Source organism: Lepidochelys olivacea (assembly GCF_965140295.1).
Source record: "Lepidochelys olivacea isolate rLepOli2 genome assembly, chromosome: 1".
Lineage (NCBI taxonomy): Eukaryota > Metazoa > Chordata > Testudines > Cheloniidae > Lepidochelys > Lepidochelys olivacea.
This window is the reverse complement of record NC_140411.1, coordinates 336328537-336346943: the sequence shown is the minus strand read 5'-3', so window position 1 is coordinate 336346943 and position 18407 is coordinate 336328537. Positions and strand designations below refer to the sequence as shown.

At 38.1% G+C, this 18407-nt stretch overlaps 1 protein-coding gene across 2 annotated transcripts in view; it reads right to left on the bottom strand.

Annotated features, from left to right (window-relative positions):
* Positions 1-18407, bottom strand: part of SEMA3A (semaphorin 3A) — a 419590-nt gene that overhangs the window by 131512 nt on the left and 269671 nt on the right. For both annotated transcript variants that reach the window (XM_084624857.1, XM_084624856.1), the window contains 2 exons: positions 13873-14030; positions 10212-10274 (listed from right to left, as the gene is read on the bottom strand). In XM_084624857.1, coding sequence (XP_084480983.1) covers positions 10212-10274; positions 13873-14030 — 221 coding nt within the window. The remainder of the gene's footprint in view (positions 1-10211; positions 10275-13872; positions 14031-18407) is intronic.

The following is an 18407-nucleotide window of genomic DNA, read 5'->3' as shown; positions in this document are numbered from 1 at the left end:
CTGCAACTACCATGGAGGGACAGCAACTTCAGCCACTCCCATTGGCTCTGTGTAGGAGGAATGGATTTTCACCATCCTGGTGGATTCCACCCGTATTAATCAGGCTCTATGCAGAGGAATGGATTTCACACAAGAGGAGTGTGCTTACTGCTGTGTTTATATGTGTGCATAAATAAATGCTATAACTGGTTCATATCATAAATCTATGCCCTTCACTTTATTGAACAGCCTTAGTGATAACTATACTTTTGAATGGTGTTCCTGGTCTCCAAGCTTTGAAAAAGTGGCTTGAATCTGAAACATAATCCATGATCATTACATAGTCTTCTGATAAGTATGACTTGAAACCTTCAGACTATGTCAGGAACAGCATTACTCATATGCAGGATGGGCAGAGCAGGAAGTGCAGAAGCAGCAGTGATAATCACAAAATTGGATTCCTCTCTGCTGTTGAGAGGGGACCTGAGAATTTTCAGAATGAAGCTGCTTAGATGTTGATAAGACTTTTTTGGGGAACCTGACACATCCCACTTTAGTGTAGCGCAGTTATCTTCCTGACTAAGTGTTTAATGACTAGAGTCTTATCTACCTGATTTCTTGACATGACAGAGTGTGTGAGAATTTTGAAAATACACAATATAGACATGTCCTAGGATATGTCCTCTGAATTTTCTTTATCCATTATTCACAACTGATAAAAGAAAAGGAAGCCAATTTACAAAGCAGATTAGAAAAACCAACCACTGGGAAAAACAAATATATCTTAACGCTTTCAAACCTCAAAAGGTGTATGTCATTTTTAGCAAATAGTTTTATTGGAAGCACACTTGTGCACGGTAGTCCTATTGAGGGTTCATTTGGTCTCAGCCTTGCGTCAGTGGGAGAGGCATAAAGACCCTATCTACCTTCCTTCTACTCTGAGCAGCAAGAGGGCACAATAAAAGTTCCTGTGCTCTGGGAGTACTCAGCTTGATCACTTTTGTCATCATGACCATTGAACTCTGACCTGACACTAGCCCAAGATATGGAAAAGTAAAGTCCTTCTGTTTTTTCTTCCTTCCAATTCTATTAAAACTCAAATCAAACAATTTTTCAAGGCTGCAAATGACATATTGTCATTCAACAGATGCAGCTAATAATTGTTTTGGGCACATAAACAACTACAGTGAGGCCAAGAAAATACTGTGGCCTAAACACTTGTTTTAATGACCCCCTTATACTTTTGTACATCTGGCTAAAACAAAGAATACAAGATAAACTGAAGCTTTGTGTGGACAGATTCCAGCAAACAAGTGAGATTTCAGTATGTATAAACTGAGATGCTGAGTTGAAGTACAGCCCTCTAAGTGTCCCTAAGCCTCTTTTTCTCTAGGTTATTAATAATATTTTTACAACATATTAAGAATCAGTTTAATCAAGGAACCAAATAATATTCCAAGAATAACTTGAATAAGCCTAAAAGAAACAGCAGCCTTGATAGTGGGATATGAGAAAGTTCTTTTTCCAGCTAGCTCTAAAACAAACTTTGTATACTTTATTGAATGGAAAACTCTCCCATATCTTGGGATTTATTAACCAAGAAATTAACAATGCCATAAAGTTAGGCTCAAGGCTTCTCATGAAGCCTGTCTGCTATCTGAGTTCCTTCCTTGGGGTTGCTCAGCCCTCACTCTAGAACAGGAGTTTTCAAACTTCATTGCACTGCCATTCCCTTCTGAGAACAAACATTACTATATGACCCTAGGAGAGGGGACTGAAGCCTGACCCTGCCTGAGCCCCGCCGCCCCAGGTGGGGGGCGGGGCAAAGCCTAAGCCCCACCACCCTGGGTGAGGAGGCCAAAGCCAAAGCTGAAGGGCTGCAGCCCCAGGCAGGGGGGCCTGTAACCTGAGCCTCGCTGCCCAGGGCTGAAGCTCTCAGGCTTCGGCTCCGAGCAGTGGGACTCAGGCTTAGGCTCTGGCCTCGGGCCCCAGCAAGTCTAAGCCAGCCCTGGCGACCCCATTAAAATGGGGTCCCAACGCACAGTTTGAGAACCGCTGCTCTAGAACTTCTAGAGAGTCTCTGCCATCTCCCTTATAGCTCGATGTGGGTATAAACCACACGCCTCATTGAATCAGCAGATCTCACTCCACATTCCCTAGCAGGATTAACACCTGTTGGCAGGGTGGGGTGTTTCAGACATATGCCATCAGTCTCTTACATGCACATAAAGCACATAGAAGCGGTAACAGTCACTCTTTTCTATTCCACTTTATGCACATCCTGAAATGATTTCCAGACACAGTCATCTAAGATAAATATACCTAAACTTCTGAGATGAAAGTGACAAATTAATGCATGAAGTGCTGAAAGCAAGCAACAGAATGCTAGATCTATAGGATGCAGTTGCTTAGCAATATGTACACACATAAATAAACATATACTATAAGCTTGACTATGAAGTTACATGCTCCATAACATGGGAGTCCTGATTTTTGGGTGTGGACATAAAGCTATTCTGAGTTCCATGAGAGAAACCAGGCAGAAAATCCTTAACTGATGGAAGCCTAAAATTCCCATTCAATTAAAATTTAGCATGTACTGAATCAAGAGTTGTCAAATTATGTTTCCTGCAAGATTCACAACACCCTTATAGGGACCTACAGCTTTAGAAGCAGTTAATCAGGAAGGGATTGTCTAAATTAGAAAGGAAGTAATAGGTGATCTGTTCCAACAGAGATCAGATTGTTTATCCACATAAATAAGTCTCTCTTTACTTATTGGCCTTAATATCGTGGCTTCACCATATTTGGAATACAAATTTCCCTCTCATCGGCAAAGCTCTCTCTTTCTCTCTCTTTCTTCTTTAACAATCTTGAACTGTTTTTTTAACAGTTGTGGAACTAAGAAAACAAAGCTATAGTTTTAACTTAAAAATAATTCTACACAATTTTGGAGAGTATTTTAAAAACTTTCTCTTTGACCAATAGTTTGGTTATTTTTACACATTTCAAAGGAAAATGGATATTAAGTCTGCAAACAGTTGAGAGGCATTTAGAAGGCTAGCTGTTTGGCATGCGGTGCCAGCAGTATCATAGAATGATGGTCAGGTGTGGACTAATGCAAGTGGGGAATTCTGAGCTATGCTGCAAGTGTATGGAAAAAGAGAGAAATGTGCTTTTGGAAACAAGCTTGCTTGAGACTGTGAAGTGAAACCAACCCTTCCTTCCATTAAAACAATAATTTATCTGCCCAAACAGAAAGAATTTGAGGCAGAACTAGAAATAGATAGATCAGTCCTTTAGAAATGAACTGCTATGAAGACTTGAATCTGAAGTCAGAATTCCTGAGAGAATTCAGGGACTGAAACATGCACATCATTTTTACTAGTTATTCAAGTGAGCATGTTGCTTGAAAGATACAAGCGGTACACTTACCCTGTCCACCTATGGAGACAAAATAAATCATAACAAGGAATCTGTCTAGAGCAGTCCCAAAACAGCAATCACTGGTGGCACAGTAGCATATAAAAAGAACCCTCAATCTTTGTCAAAGCCAAACTCGGACTCAGAGGAAAACTCCATCAGTAGAAATCCGAAAACCATTATTTTGTGAAACAGTTTTGTTTTCCCTTCCTTCCCCCGCTCCCCCCCCCCGGTCCGAACCCAGTGACTTCAAAATAATTTCTACATTTCTAAAAACAAAAGTGCTATTTGTGCAAGGCTTGTAATTCAAGGCAGGAGTTCATTGCTGAGAAAATCCTGCACTGGATTTGATGAAAGTAAGCTTTCCCTCAGAAGCAAATCTCTCTAGTCACTCCTAGAATAGAAAAATAATCCATAGACAGGAAAATTTAGCTCTTATCCTTGATCCAGATTAATTTATCCATCATAATCTGAGGTTTCAGAGAATCTCACGATACAAGAACGAGTACAAAAGTATATTCATCATATTATTTTCCTTAACGTATGGCAGAACTAATTTTTGCCATCATTTCAAGGATATTTAATTATGTTCCTATATTATGAAATTACCAGTCAAACTGTGTAGCACCAGATAGGATAGAGTACTTGAATTGCCATCACTAACTTAATTCTTCCTCTACTCAAGTGCTCAAGGCACTACCTTGCAGTAATTGATTTGCCTTGGCCAGTTTACACAAGGCATCCTATGCCAACTCCTAAATGAAAGCAAACACCAGATTGGCGTCTGAACTGACTGATTACAGCACATACTGTATCGTAAAGCCACTGGCTGCATTGTAGGGGGTCCATGGAGGAATTGTGCCTAACTCAGCCAGAATTCCCCTGGGGAGGAAACACATGTTACAGAGATAGCGCCGCAGTACTCGGAAAGGCTCCAGTGTTCGACTCTTCTCCTCAGCATGCCAGCTCACCTCCGCTGGCCAGTGGCAAGGAATTATACAGCCTTCATCTCCACCCTTCCCCATGTGCTTTGTGGAGCTTACACAATGCGGTTTTATACATTGGTGAGACTACATTAGCACAGTGCTTGCTTGCATTCCCCACCTAGCTGGAGCTGACTTCTATGATGGGGGACAAAAGAAAGTGGGAAAGGGTCAGTTATTACCTGGCCTGATCTTTTCTGGTTAATTTATGAGCAGGCCATCTATTTTCAATTGGTATTCTATAATTAATTTTCAGTCTCCCTCCTCAGTTCTTCATTTACAATAGCACATGAAATGAATTTACTTTTATTCATTTACTTTTACTATTTACTTTTATTCTGCCTTTATGTTTTCCCTAAGGCGAGAGGGGTAATAAAAAGAAGTTGAAAGGAATAACAATATTTTTTTTTCTCGCTTCATTTTCCAAAATGTCATCAAAAATGATTTTGGAGAGGAGAGGCAACTGAGTAAATTGCACCCTTTTGAAATCACAGATTTGAACCATCAGACAATGATTCCAAATGCAAGGCTGCAGTGGCCTTTAGAATTGCGCACTGTCACATGATTCAGGGAGGGGTTTGGAAATTGAACTTTCCCATCTCCTGGAGATAAAGTCTTCGGTGGCATATTTGACTTGGATGTGTCCTATTTAAACTCAAAGGCCTGTGATCTCATTTACATCCATGCAATCCTCAAAGAAGGAGCTGAACAACACTTCTTGAGATGCAAAGATGCATAAATGCAACTTATCCACAAACTACTTCATATGAGCTTCTGCTGCTGCTGCTCAGCTGCAGAGACCTCTTTAAATTTTGATTTGACTCCACATTAACAGCGGCACTGAAGTAAAATAGGCAGATATATTTTTATCTATTCAAGTAAATAAAACACACTTTGAATTCCTGTGGCCACTGATGATCAGACAAACCTCCTAGGGCTCACAAGCTGAGTCGGTGGCCAAAGTACAATTACGAGCAGACAAATGTCCACATCACAAAAACTATGACACAGTGAGCACTAATTGGCACCCCATTTGGATGGGGTAGTTTAGAAGCCAAGGAATTAATGACTTGAAGCCTGAACTACTTTTAAAGAGTAATCTTTTAAGAAGAACAGGTTGGAGGCACATGGTTTGGACAATGTGCTTGCATTATGGCTGCCTATGATGAATTGCACCAGATTGATGGATAAATACAAGACTATCATCCTGGTACCGACAATTTGTCACAATTCACTAACAATAAATTACTCCTAAAAATGCTAAGAGAAGATTTGGAATGTTCCTGTAATGCTAACAGATGCCGGTTGTCGGCGGGCAGAATCGAACCACGGACCTCTGGAGCTTAGTGCATGAGTCTCTACCACAAGTGAAAAGCCAACTCGCTGTTAGTGATGGCTGTAAAGCGAGCTTATTTTATCTCTCTCTTTAAGTGGTCTCGGTGCCATAGATGGGACAGGACACCACACCCAAGAGGTGTGTGGGTTACATTCCAATAGTGTTTCAAAGCTTTCACAAATTTATTTGATTCTATGCGGTCTAGACACCTTGTGAGAACAAACATTCTAGGCAGATTTTTTAAACTATTTCCAAGCATCTTTGGGTAGATTGGAAAGTCAAAGATTAATAGATGTTAAGGCCAAAAGGGAGCATTATGATCATCTAGTCTGACATCTTGCATAACACAGGCTATAGAGTAATTGCTACATTCAGCCTACCAACTTGATTTAGATTTAGAGAGGGATTTTCAGAAGGAGCTAGGCATTCAATTCGCACTACAAGTCAGCACCCGTAGGTGCTTTATTAGAACTCATCCTTAAAGACTTCAAATCATGGAGAATTTACCATATCCCATAGTTAAATCTCATAATTAAATACCACAAGAACTACTCCTTTGATGTCTTGGCACTTCTGTTTCCTGTGCATCACAAAATTAGGAAGTGCAGAGATGCACTGAAAAGAGGAGAAGGGGAAAGTTAATCAAACCTTTTCATACTGTAACAAAATAATGGTTTGAATTCTAGGTGAAGTTTCTGCTCAGCTCCAGTTTATGCACTGGTTTACCTGTCCCCAGTTACAATTCCACCTTAGGGTTCCAGTGACTACATAAATAACTCAAACTACACTCTCATGGTTTATGACATCACTAGAACCCCAGGATTGAATTATAGCCACATTTTTTCTTGTTTGCCTATTATTTAATCCATATGTAATGCAGAAATTGTCATGCGTTACCACTGTGGCCTGGCTGTCTGTGAGCTCTTTAAATCAAAATACTGAAACTCAGTAATGAGTTATATTAGTAGGAGCTTCATTGATCACGTCTGCACTGTGTGGTTCAGTGTAAAACCTGGGATGTATTCTGTAGGGACAATTCATTCTTTGATTGTTCCAAACTCCTGATCAGGAATCTACAGGGGAAGGTTTCAGGATGTAATCACTGTAGATCAAGGGAGAGTATCTATCCATGGCTGAGGTTCAAAACAATATGAAACTCTGTCTCCTTTTATTGGGCTATCACATTTGCTTGTTTAGCTTGGCCATAAAAGTAAGTAGCTTGGTTGCTATTAAATATTTTACAGTTTTGCCTTTTTCTCTAATAACATTACGTTGCTATTGGTAGTTTTTCCTGTACTAAGGATAGAGAAATATCACAGCAACTCTAACTGCTAATAAAGAGTTTAATGGCAACATCTCTATACCTGATGAGAAAGTCTAGTAGACAATTTTGTTTATGAAAAAAGTGGCTTCTGCTGTAAGCACTGTGTGATCTTGAGCAAGACTTTTAATCTCCTGGTGTCTCAGTTTACCCATGTGTAAAAGGGAGTCAAGCATATTTTAAAAAGTTTACCTACCTATAAAATGGACAACATACAACAGGGGTATTGCAAAGCTTCACTTATTAACATTTATAAAGTGCTTTAAACACACAAATGAAAATTGCTACACAAGTAATAAAGGGTTATCGTTAGATTTAGAATATCATAATATGCTGCCCTCAGCATTATCCCATGCAAACTGAAATGTCACCAATTTGCTATTTCTAGATTGGCATGACTGGCACTCTGGATTTAAGGAATCCTTTGGACTCAGAATAAAAGATACAGTAAATTATTTCTTTTAATTATGAGGGAAAATCTCTCAGGTCATGTTTGAGGTTACCACTGGGGCAATATTAGGGAAAGACTTTCATTGCAGCTGCTGTACTGCACCTGGTTTATTAGTGGGGACTTGAATTTTCAGTATTGGCTGCCCCCCTTGAGATCAATAATTACAAATGTTAAAAATGAGAACTGTCATAAAAGATACAGAACTTCATTTGGGAAAGTGTGAGCAATCACAAAGGAGAAATATCTAATATCTTAGCAATGGTCCACGTTGATAGCAACATTAAATCAAATGCGCTTTATATTCCACTTTAAGCGTTCTCTCTCTGTTTAATGAGAGCATGTTGAGTTATTTTTGTGGGCATTATATTTCACATTTCCTAGGTATTGACAACAGCTATAAGGAATATAGGAGGGAAGAATGCTAAGTTTCTTTAACGATGTGCAATCTTTAATTTTATTACAGCTAGAATTGTTATATTATGTTACACCATTCAGTACTTTGTTTCTAATGCATTATTAAATGGCAAGAGCAGGACTGGAGACAAACCTGTGACTCAGGTACTTCTGGATATTTACCAGCTGAGATCTAGACACACTGAGAGTTAATCCTGCTTCAGATTTCTAACTCACCTACCAGAACCACAGTGCTGACCTGGACCCACATAAAATATTACTAGTCATTCTTTATTTATATTTAAATAGATAGAATGAACTCTTTGTGGTTTACATACATTTGTCTGTCTGGTTGGAAAATAGAAAATAAAATTTGCAATATCTTTTCTGTTGTTTACCAACATTTTTCTTCTTTCAAAAATTTTCTGACCAGCCCCGTATAACCTGTAAAGCTGTTACCCTCACTTTGGGTTAGATTGTTATATGTTCTGCGCACCATACTCCCTGTTATGCCTTCTTATGCCCTTCTGCCAGCACACTGTACTGAAGCTTCTGCATGGGGATACCCAATGCAGGTAGATAGAAAACAGCAGAATGGGACTGAGCCATGGATCTACTCCACATTCATGCCCAGTGGAGTAGCTACCTTGACGTGTCAGTGAGTATACGCTGTGCAGGATATAGACTTGTTGTGTAATGCATGCACATACACACAGAGGTGACTGGAAGTGAGATTGTGACTCCAGAAAGAAGATTACGACTCCGGGACTATTCCAGGAGCAACACAACAAAATACAGCCACTTATTATGAGTATATTGGAAACTGACTTTCTGCAATGTCTGAAACTTTCCCTCCCTCCCCCACACCACTTTATTATTGTGAATTTTTAAAAGAAAATGTTTTTTCTTTTTAAAGTAAAGGAAGCGTTTTTGTTCTCAGTGCTGTAGATTTCTGAGTTTCTCCTCAAGGGATGGTATTCTTGTTTACTGTAATATAACAATACTTAGTACAACGCTGGGCAGCCACTAGTTAATTTCTTCGGGTACTTCACACCAGCCAGTACTTTCTGGGTTACCGAGCAGGTTAGATTTTCTGATCTCTGGCTTACAGAATATTTCTAAGGGAAGTGCTTGTGAATACATATGTGGTTTGAATAAAAAATATTTGTAGTCACTTAAAATCAGGGGACTACGAAGTGGCTAGAGACACTCATACTATAGCCAGGCACATGAAAATTGTGAGCTCCCTCTCCACATACACAGCTCTGGTTATACATGTCAGTCCTGACCTAAACCACCTCTGCTGTTCCAAAAATGTTTTTTTGATGTAGACAACTGTCCTCTAGGGACTAGGTTAAGCCCAGTGAACCCACTTTCACTTCTGAACTAAGACAGTATTAGAACATAGTTCTTCAGAAGCATAAGATCGGCATTATGAATATTTTAGTGAACCATCTCTGAAATTCAGGCCAGTAAAGTATTCACATGGGGCCAAATTCCACTCTCAGTCATAGCCTTGAAACTTCACCGATTTCCCATTTGGCCCACTGTGCATGTGTCCATTTGACTTATTGTGTATATGTAGCCTCTTTCTCTCTCTGCTCCTATAATGGAAGACAGGACTAAACTATCAATATACACAGAGAAAATTGTTAGGACTTGTGGCGAAATCTTTTTCACTCTCATATATACAAAGATGGAGATATGTGAGTGAGAGAGAAAGTGAGAAGGTACAGTAAAGCATGTATTCATAGAACCATAAAATATCAGGGTTGGAAGGGACCTCAGGAGGTCATCTAGTCCAACCCTCTGTTCAAAGTTATATAACTGTTTCTTTCCTGAGGCACCAAAACTCAGGCAGAAAGTTAAAACCACTTAGGCCTCAATCCTGCAATGAACTCCACGCAGGCAGAAACCAAGGAAACCCTGCATGGAGACCTGCTTCAGTGAAGTGCCATGTGGGCACAAGGGTTTATATGGAGCTTATTGCATGATCAGTGGCTAACTCAGTGCAAAATTAATGAAATCAGAAGAAAATTAAATAAGAATTAATTATTCTTACTTTTAGTGGGTGCTTTTTTTAAGAAGCACTTTCTCTTCAATTTGAATGATTTTCACCCTCTTATGCATTTAAACTCAGTATCCATTTCTTTGGACCAAAATACCCAACCAACCAAAAAACCTGATGTGACCCAAATCTCATGTTAGAATAAGAAGAGTAATCCGAGGAAAAATAAGTGCTTTAAAAATTAACACAAGACTTCATGAAATATTCAAATCCTTCACACACAAAAACAAAACACTATTATAAAGATTTGTACTTACCAGAATATCTTTTCCAGCCCACTTACACTCATCCCTTCGGGTATGAGACACAGGCCAAAAAATCTAAAGAAATAAAATAAAAATCACTTTATGCCATTTCATGCTTCAATAATCACAAATTGTATACCAAGTGTTATATGTAGTCTCTTCACCCAGTTCCTTTCCTTTTCTCTCTTTATTCTTTTCACTGAAAAAAACAAACAAACATAAGCAGAACAAAGTGTATATGATGGGAATCATGGCAAAGAAGATTATAAATACAGATGTATAATGTGGATCTCTGCTACTGACTTTGACAAATATGGAAGCAAAGGGCTTGATTTTCCATTCAGTTATACTGGTATATCGATATTGATTTTAATGTATTTACAACACTGGTTTAAAAATGGAATGGAGACCCAGGCCCAAAACTTGCATCTTCTTGACATCACTGAATATGATAGATATCTATTAGTGTGTGCCATTTAATTGGGTTTGGGAATATTGTAACATAAATGGGACTCTTGACTATTCAGTTAATATAGTAATTCACTTTTGTTTCCTGCTCTTCAATTAAATGAATAAAAATGGCTCTGTTAGTTTGATGCTATCATTCCATCAAGCACTAATGCTGTTGCTGAGTTCGATAAGTGTCTTTGCAAATATCTATAAAGTTCTTCCAGTAATACTCCCTAAGCCTGCTGTAGTATTACTTCCGGTAAAAGAGGTATCTCACTTTCTACAGAGAAAACCCAGAGACCATTTCAGTCAATTATTCATGTCTGTTGAAAATCTTTTAGGAATTACATATAGAATAAAACATGATCTTCACATAATGCCAGGTTACAATTCCAGTTGGTAACTTCAGATAATGCAATATGAATGGCTACAAGACTGGATTATAACCTTGGTGTTCAATACATCTTATTTATAAAGGGGAAAGTATTAGGAAAATAGGATGATTGCAGGTGACAAAAGAGAATTAAGAACATATTGTTAGTGATGTTTTGAGGTCTAGGATGGACCTCGACCAACACCCTAAAATTCAGAATTTTCTTTAATATAAAATATAAAATGTAATATAATATAATATAATATAATATAATATAATATAATATAATATAATATAATATAATATAATCCAAACAGAATTTGAACCTCTTACATCTATAAAATTGGGCTGAAAATTTCATGAGAACACAGTCTCTCAAAGGATTCTTCCTGCTTCTATTCCTGGCTTAAGCAGTGCAGAGAAAGTAAAAATGAAAATTTACTAAGTTAAAAAAAATAATCAAATTTTTAGAGCTCCCAAAAGGATCAACTGAAGTTTTGGGGGAAAGGCTCCTATATTATCTCAACCAGTTTTTCATATCTCTAATATGGGCAGGCCAAATTCTCCTCTGATAATGCTGCAATTATGTTGACTTGATGTGAAAGTCAGTGAATTTGCACCACTGTAATGACAAGGTTAATTTGGCCTTATTTGTGCTATTTTGCTGAGGCCATAACTTACTTCCAGTGCTTAGGTAGAAATCCTCACTGATCTCAGTGGAAATGCCTGCTCAAAAACTGGTGGGATGATGTGATAATTGATAATAATAAGAGATGAACCTGAACCACAACCTGAGATTCAAAGACAGCTAAGACTTTAGAAAAGTTTTGATTTGGATCTAAATTTCTTCAGGACCATGGTCTTTATATTAGGCTGATCCAAAAATTCTCTAAATCTTTGGGAATGTTCAAATCCCACTTTGAATCTGCAGTTTTGAGCCATCTTTCTTTTATATAATAATGTTTGTTTATTATTTCACACATTGTTCTAGAAGTGTTTGAAGACTGAAGAATAGAAGATACAATTCACTTAATGTCAGAGAGCAGTTTTCTACTGTGGAAGCACCATCCTTTCTTTTAATTATTCCAGATGTTTTGTGCATTAAACTATGAATCCCTCAGAGGATACAAATAAATAGCCAGGTTCTTTTATAGCTGCTCTAAAGAGAATAGAAAAGAAAATACTCAGTTTCCCTTTTATCTTTTCCCTTAGAGAATACAAATGAATGGCCTGTCTTCCTTCAGAATACAGAACACAAAGTATTTATTGCTATCATCTTAGGAAGCTAATAGGCAAATGGGCAAAAGGTCAGAAATACCAAGAAAATCCACTAGTGCTAAAGCAATATATCTTTCATAAAAGTTGAATCTAAAATGCACCATAAAAGTTGTGGGATTTTAAAGGCTTGAACATAACAAATCAAACCTCCATCTCTGTGTTTACCTTCTTTGGCAAAGCTCATTAGAATAAATGAAAAGATAAAACAAATTTTTAGACTCAAGCAGAAGCATACTCAAAAGCACAGTTGAACTGTACATCAGCTTTTAATTTAAGTCTACAACTTTTACCAAAAGTAATGTCCTCCATCAAGGGCAAAGAGAAATCTGTCACTCTTTTATTAGCATCCAATCTATTATGGTTTATGAGTAGCAGAAACACACTTCTTTAAAACACTCCATGCTGAGGAAAAGAAATCAACACTCACCCTCACAAACACTGAAGTGGCCCTACTCTCAAAAAAAAGTGAATGGTAATGTGACCTTTTTGTGAGAGCTGTCGTGATAGTCATCTTCGTTTTATTGAGCAGTAAACATAAAAATATGGACTGTTTGGTGACTAGCTGGCTTAAGGTGAAGTGCATTCATTTACTGGTGCTACTGCTACTGTTTTACTACTTTTCAATCAACTCTTCCTTATTATGAGATGTTAAAAAGGACTATGCTACTGTGGATATAGTGGACCTGGACCAGAAGAATACACATAGAAAAAGGGAGCTGTGTAGATATTAGCACCATGGCTTTACAAAGCCTTAAAGCTTGATTGCTTCAATAGAAGCATGTAAAATCCCACAGTTTTATGCTTCATGTTAGGATCTAGAGATTAACCTTTGTAATTGGGATAGTTGTGATATGTTATATAAAATAATTATGTAATACCTCTGTAAAAAATATACTAGAGCTTTAACTATTCTGCCCAGGCTCCTAACACATGACAGGCACAAATAATTACAGAACATTAAAATGAGGTTTACCGTATGTTCTCTGTAATGAGTAGCTAAAAATCATACATTCTATATTCCCTATCTTGGTGACTTGTGGCTTGTCTACACAAAAAGTGTTTTCATGGCAAGCTGGGATGTGACTGTACCCTGCACTATCCTGCTGAGCATTACCTGTCCACGTGGAACCTGCTGACATGTACTAACAGTTTGTTAGTGTCCCCTGATCTGCCCCGCTTTGAAATACGAGTAGACTAAAGTACACTAACGGTTGGGGTGCTGCAGCAGGGGCTACATGGACAAATAGCACATCAAGCTAGTACATTCAAACCCCAGCTTGCTGCTCATTAAATGTTCATGTAGACAAGCCCTTGCATTGTTTGTGTATATTTGTCCACATTTAGAACTGGTGTAACCATTTCAACCAGGTCAAATTTGTCCTATTATTTCCCCCCTTTTTAGCTGCAACAATTTTCTTTTTTGGGGGGTGGGTGGAGGGTTAGCTGTCATAAGCTGTCATGACAATTTAAATGTAGTTTATGTCTATTGTCAAGTTATACATTATACCTCTGCATAGCAAGATTTGTACCACAGGTTTTGTTAAAAAACAATGATAGTAGGATTGAAGATACCTTTTGATATTCCTTGATGTTAACCAGGTTGAAAGAAAATATGTGATCCTTTGCTCCAACATATAGTCTACTCCGTTCCTCATCCAAAAGGAAAGTGTGGTAATTGGAGCTATTGGCTAGTCCATTGAAAGTGATTACATTGTTGGTTTCCAACATCTCTGCAAGATAAAGTTAAAGATTTTTTTTTGTTAATTTGATGAAGATCGCGGGCTAATGTCCTGATCCTGTAAAGTCTTCACTTTGAGCATATATGCAGCCCCATTGACTTTATGGGAACAGTTAGGTGCATAAAGGTAAGTATATTTGCAAGTTACTGGAGGATGAAAGCCTAAGCTCACTGTTAAACAAGCGCTGAACTATGAATGAAATTCAGTACAAGGCCACAACACCACTTAAGGTCCACTGAAACTCTATTTTGAGAACTTATGTGGGGTGTGAGGAATTTTACCCCAGGGAACTAACCAGGAGTGGGCCAAATTTTGTTCTTCTACAGTCAATGAGAGTTGCAGGCATATACCTGAGGATGAATCTGGCCAACTGAGGTAAATTAAATGCAGAGACTAACTCTTCCATCTTATTATAATGTTTGTGGGCATGTATAAGCCATTTCACACAGGCCATTCAAATATGGGGAAAAGGAGACAAACATGACAAGCTGTTGAGATAAAAGCCACATGTTAAACAAGGTCCTTACTTGTATTACTAATAACATCTGCGATTGCTGAAACAGGAAGAATTTGAAAAAAAAGCCAATTAACTTTTTGCCATTTACAAGCTAGCATGCTTACTGCATTATACTCAGCAATCAGAATAATAAAATTATATGGGTCAGTTTCACTTATGTTTATAGCAACTTTCATTTTCCAGTTCTCACTCACTTCCACACAGCTGTTGTGTTTAACCAAGAGTGAGTTCCTTCTTCAGTCCAAGTGTTCACAGAACCATCTCAGCTACTCCCAGATATAAACACAGACTTTCATGAAAGTTGTTGTAAAAATAATTTGCATTAAAACACTCAGACTGCATTTATATTAGGTTTTGTAAACATACCTTTCCTTCATTTCTCTCTCTTTCTACCCATATTTGGGATCCAAACCTTTTACTCAGTCATTTCAAGACATGTCTACACTAGCAATTCATACTGAAAATAATTTTAATACTATGGGCCAAATTCTGCTCCGGGCTGTGCACATGCCGGCAGGGGCCCAGAAACATGGGGGACATCTTCCATAACAGCTGGGCAGAATTCCAGTCTAGTGCTGTAGGCCCTGAATCTAGAAAGCACTGAAGCAAACACACAACTTAAAGCATATGAGGAGTTCCACTGAATCCAGAGGTACTCCTCACATGCTGGTTCACGGCCCAAGATGACAGTTGGGAAAGGGAGTGGAGGGTATGTTGACTTCCACACCGAGGGGTGTGCTGGCTAGCGGGCATGCCCAGGCCTCCAGACAGCTAATCTGTTTGGTGTCTCCAGAACATGCTACCCAGAATGACTTTCAATGAAGCTACGATGTTCAGACCCTGCCTCATAGTGCACCTATCTGCCTTGATTCATCATACCTTGCCTGGACAAGATGGCACATGTAATGCATAGGCAGACTATGCTGTGCCATGTGATTGAAGGCTAGATGTTACCTGTCCCTGTATCTATCAATATGCTCACATAATCCAAGGCAAAACCATTTTACGAAAAATATGCACCATACTTCTCTTTCTTCCTATAGTCTATGAAACAAACAAATACATTGATCTAAAACATGGACCAATTGAGGTGTATGTTTTTGGTTTGATACGACGCCAGTTTTTATAGCTTTGCAGGATTGGAGCAGCACCCATTTTTGTAGTAATCTGTAAGCAAAATATTTTTTTAAAAAAAACAAAAGGAATAAACTTTATAATGAGCTGAACAAAGTACATTTGAAAATAGATTCCTGCCTAATTTCTGTGTAGTGAAAAGAAGTAATATATGTACATATCCCAGGAGAACTAAAAACAAAATTAAGAAGGTGTAATACAATATGCATTGAGGCAAACCCTAAAGTCTTCCTTAGATTTTGCTCAATATTCACTGTTCTTATTCAGGCAAACTCTCATTGGTATGAAGAGGAGCTTGCATGAATAGGGACTGAGCCAAAAATTAATAAGGAACTCAGGATGTGCACCATACTTTTTGCTGTCCTCTAGGTTCCTTCTGAAGGAAAGATGATACATAAAAGTATATTATATGATGTTACACTTTAAAAATCATTCTACCTAAGACTTAACTTCTCAAATTTTTTGCACAACAAGAAGAAACTAAATGTTCCCATATCGGCCTGATGAAATAATTCTGGATTCTTGTCAAGTTTTAAAATTCAATTGCATTGTCCTCCTGTTCATTTATCTTTATTTTGTTTGAAACTTTATTAATTCTCCTTTACACTGTAATGACTGATTCAGATGTTGAATCTCTTTACTGAATGGTGAGTGATACAAATGATTGATAGCTTAACTTGTCTTAGGACTCTCCTGGTTAGAAATGCATTGATGTTATTTTTATCTGATAATTCTCCACATAATATAGCTGTCAAAAGCCTTTATACTTTTTCTCTTACACACTTTTTCAGTTTAAATTCCCAAGGGTATGAGTCTGCTCTTGGTTACTCTGGTGTAATCAGGAGTAATGCCATTGAATTCCATGGAGTTACACAAATGTGAACCAAGTATAAATGAGATGAGAATCCATCATCCACCATCTCTGCTTGGTAGAGAACTGAAATGATGGGGTTACCACTTAGTTCTAATTATTTCACATCTATTGTTTCTGCTTTGTGCATTATTTTGTTTTCTAATTTAATGTCTGCTGACGGTGTCAAGTTATAGCACTGTTATCTGAAGTTCTCATTACGAAGAAGAGGTACAGCATAGTCAAGAGCAATTACATCTTCTTTAACACTGCTCTGCAAATGTGAGTCTATTTTGAGCTGAAAGGGCATGCAGAGATCATAGAATAACAGGGTTGGAAGGGACCTCAGGAGGTCATCTAGCCCAAACCCCTGCTCAAAGCAGGACCAATCCCCAATTTTTGCCCCAGTTCCCTAAATGGCCCCCTCAAGGATTGAACTTACAACCCTGGGTTTAGCAGGCCAACGCTCAAACCACTGAGCTATCCCTCCCCCCAATAGATAGTTCATTTTTCCTGCCCATTCAATTGCTGGCTTCTTTGCAGAACAGATAAAGGTATTAAATGTGATACCACCTACAGTGAAATTTTCCCTCCAGTGGCAATCTTCCAACTGACTTCAATAGAGCTAGGATTTCACCCCTTGGGTCCAATCCAATGCCCATCAAAGTATCCCATTGACTTTAGCTGGCATTGAATCAGGTTCCTAGGGCTTGATTCTAATCATGTTTATGCCATTGTAAATCAGAACTCACAATATTGGAGCCATAATATTGCAAAACCTGATGTGAAATCAGAAACAGCCTTCTATTCACTAGGAACTGACAACTGAGTCTGAGGACATGAAACAAAGTTCAAGTGTCAATGATTCTCCCTCACTACCGATTTCTAGTAGGGTGGGGTTCAGACAGAGACAGAGAGGCTAAATATTCTCCGAAGTCACACTGCTTGTTTTTCAGGCGTTGCATTATTACTTTGGCAAAGAATATAACCAGGCACTGCCTCCTATGATATTCTGTAAAGGGCTGCTGAAGAGCAGAGCAATGGCACTTGCTCAATCAATACAAATTAACTATTCTACCTCCTCAAATTAATTAGTTTCCAAGTGCCTTTCATCCAACAGTTTTTTTTAGTATTCAGCCAGTAGCCACAGAAGAGATTATGACAGAAGTAGCAATGAAAGGATACATTCCTGGAAGAGCGATGATGCCGATCAATTCTTTTCACTGTCAACTTGTCATACGGGCTAGGTACTGTGTTGATCAGCTTTAAAATAAACCCATATTTACAACAAAGGTTGAATTAAAATGACAGGGGCTACATGATGAATGCCTTCACAAACTCAGTGTAATTAATACTGATGTCTACAATGCAAGACCTTAATTAATTATTTTTTTCATATTGAAGGGTGGAAGCCTGCTTTGCGCATGACCTATGAAAACACATAATAGTTACCTGTTCTTGTAATCATTGGTTGACTTCCTCTATCCTTTCTCCAATTATTTTATTGAAAACATGGTAACAGTACTTCACGAGGTGCTGTAGCTTGCCAAATTTCCTTTCTTGAGTAATTGCTTGGAGACCATTTTCTTATTTCCATTTTATATGTCTTCAGCTTGTACTCATTCCTGTCATTTTGATCATTTCTCTGTAAAGCTATAATCACTGTGCTGTGACCTTAATATCATCTATAAAAGGTAGATTTATAGTGGATGGAAATACTTCAAATGTAATAAAGACTTTATCACTTTTGGTGCTGCTATTCCCAACTGACCTTCAACAGGATTGATGCAGATGACCAAAGCTAATACTTGGATATGCACCGTGTGTTGTAAAAGTTTCTAATTCTGATGAGTTTTCACTTTTTCCT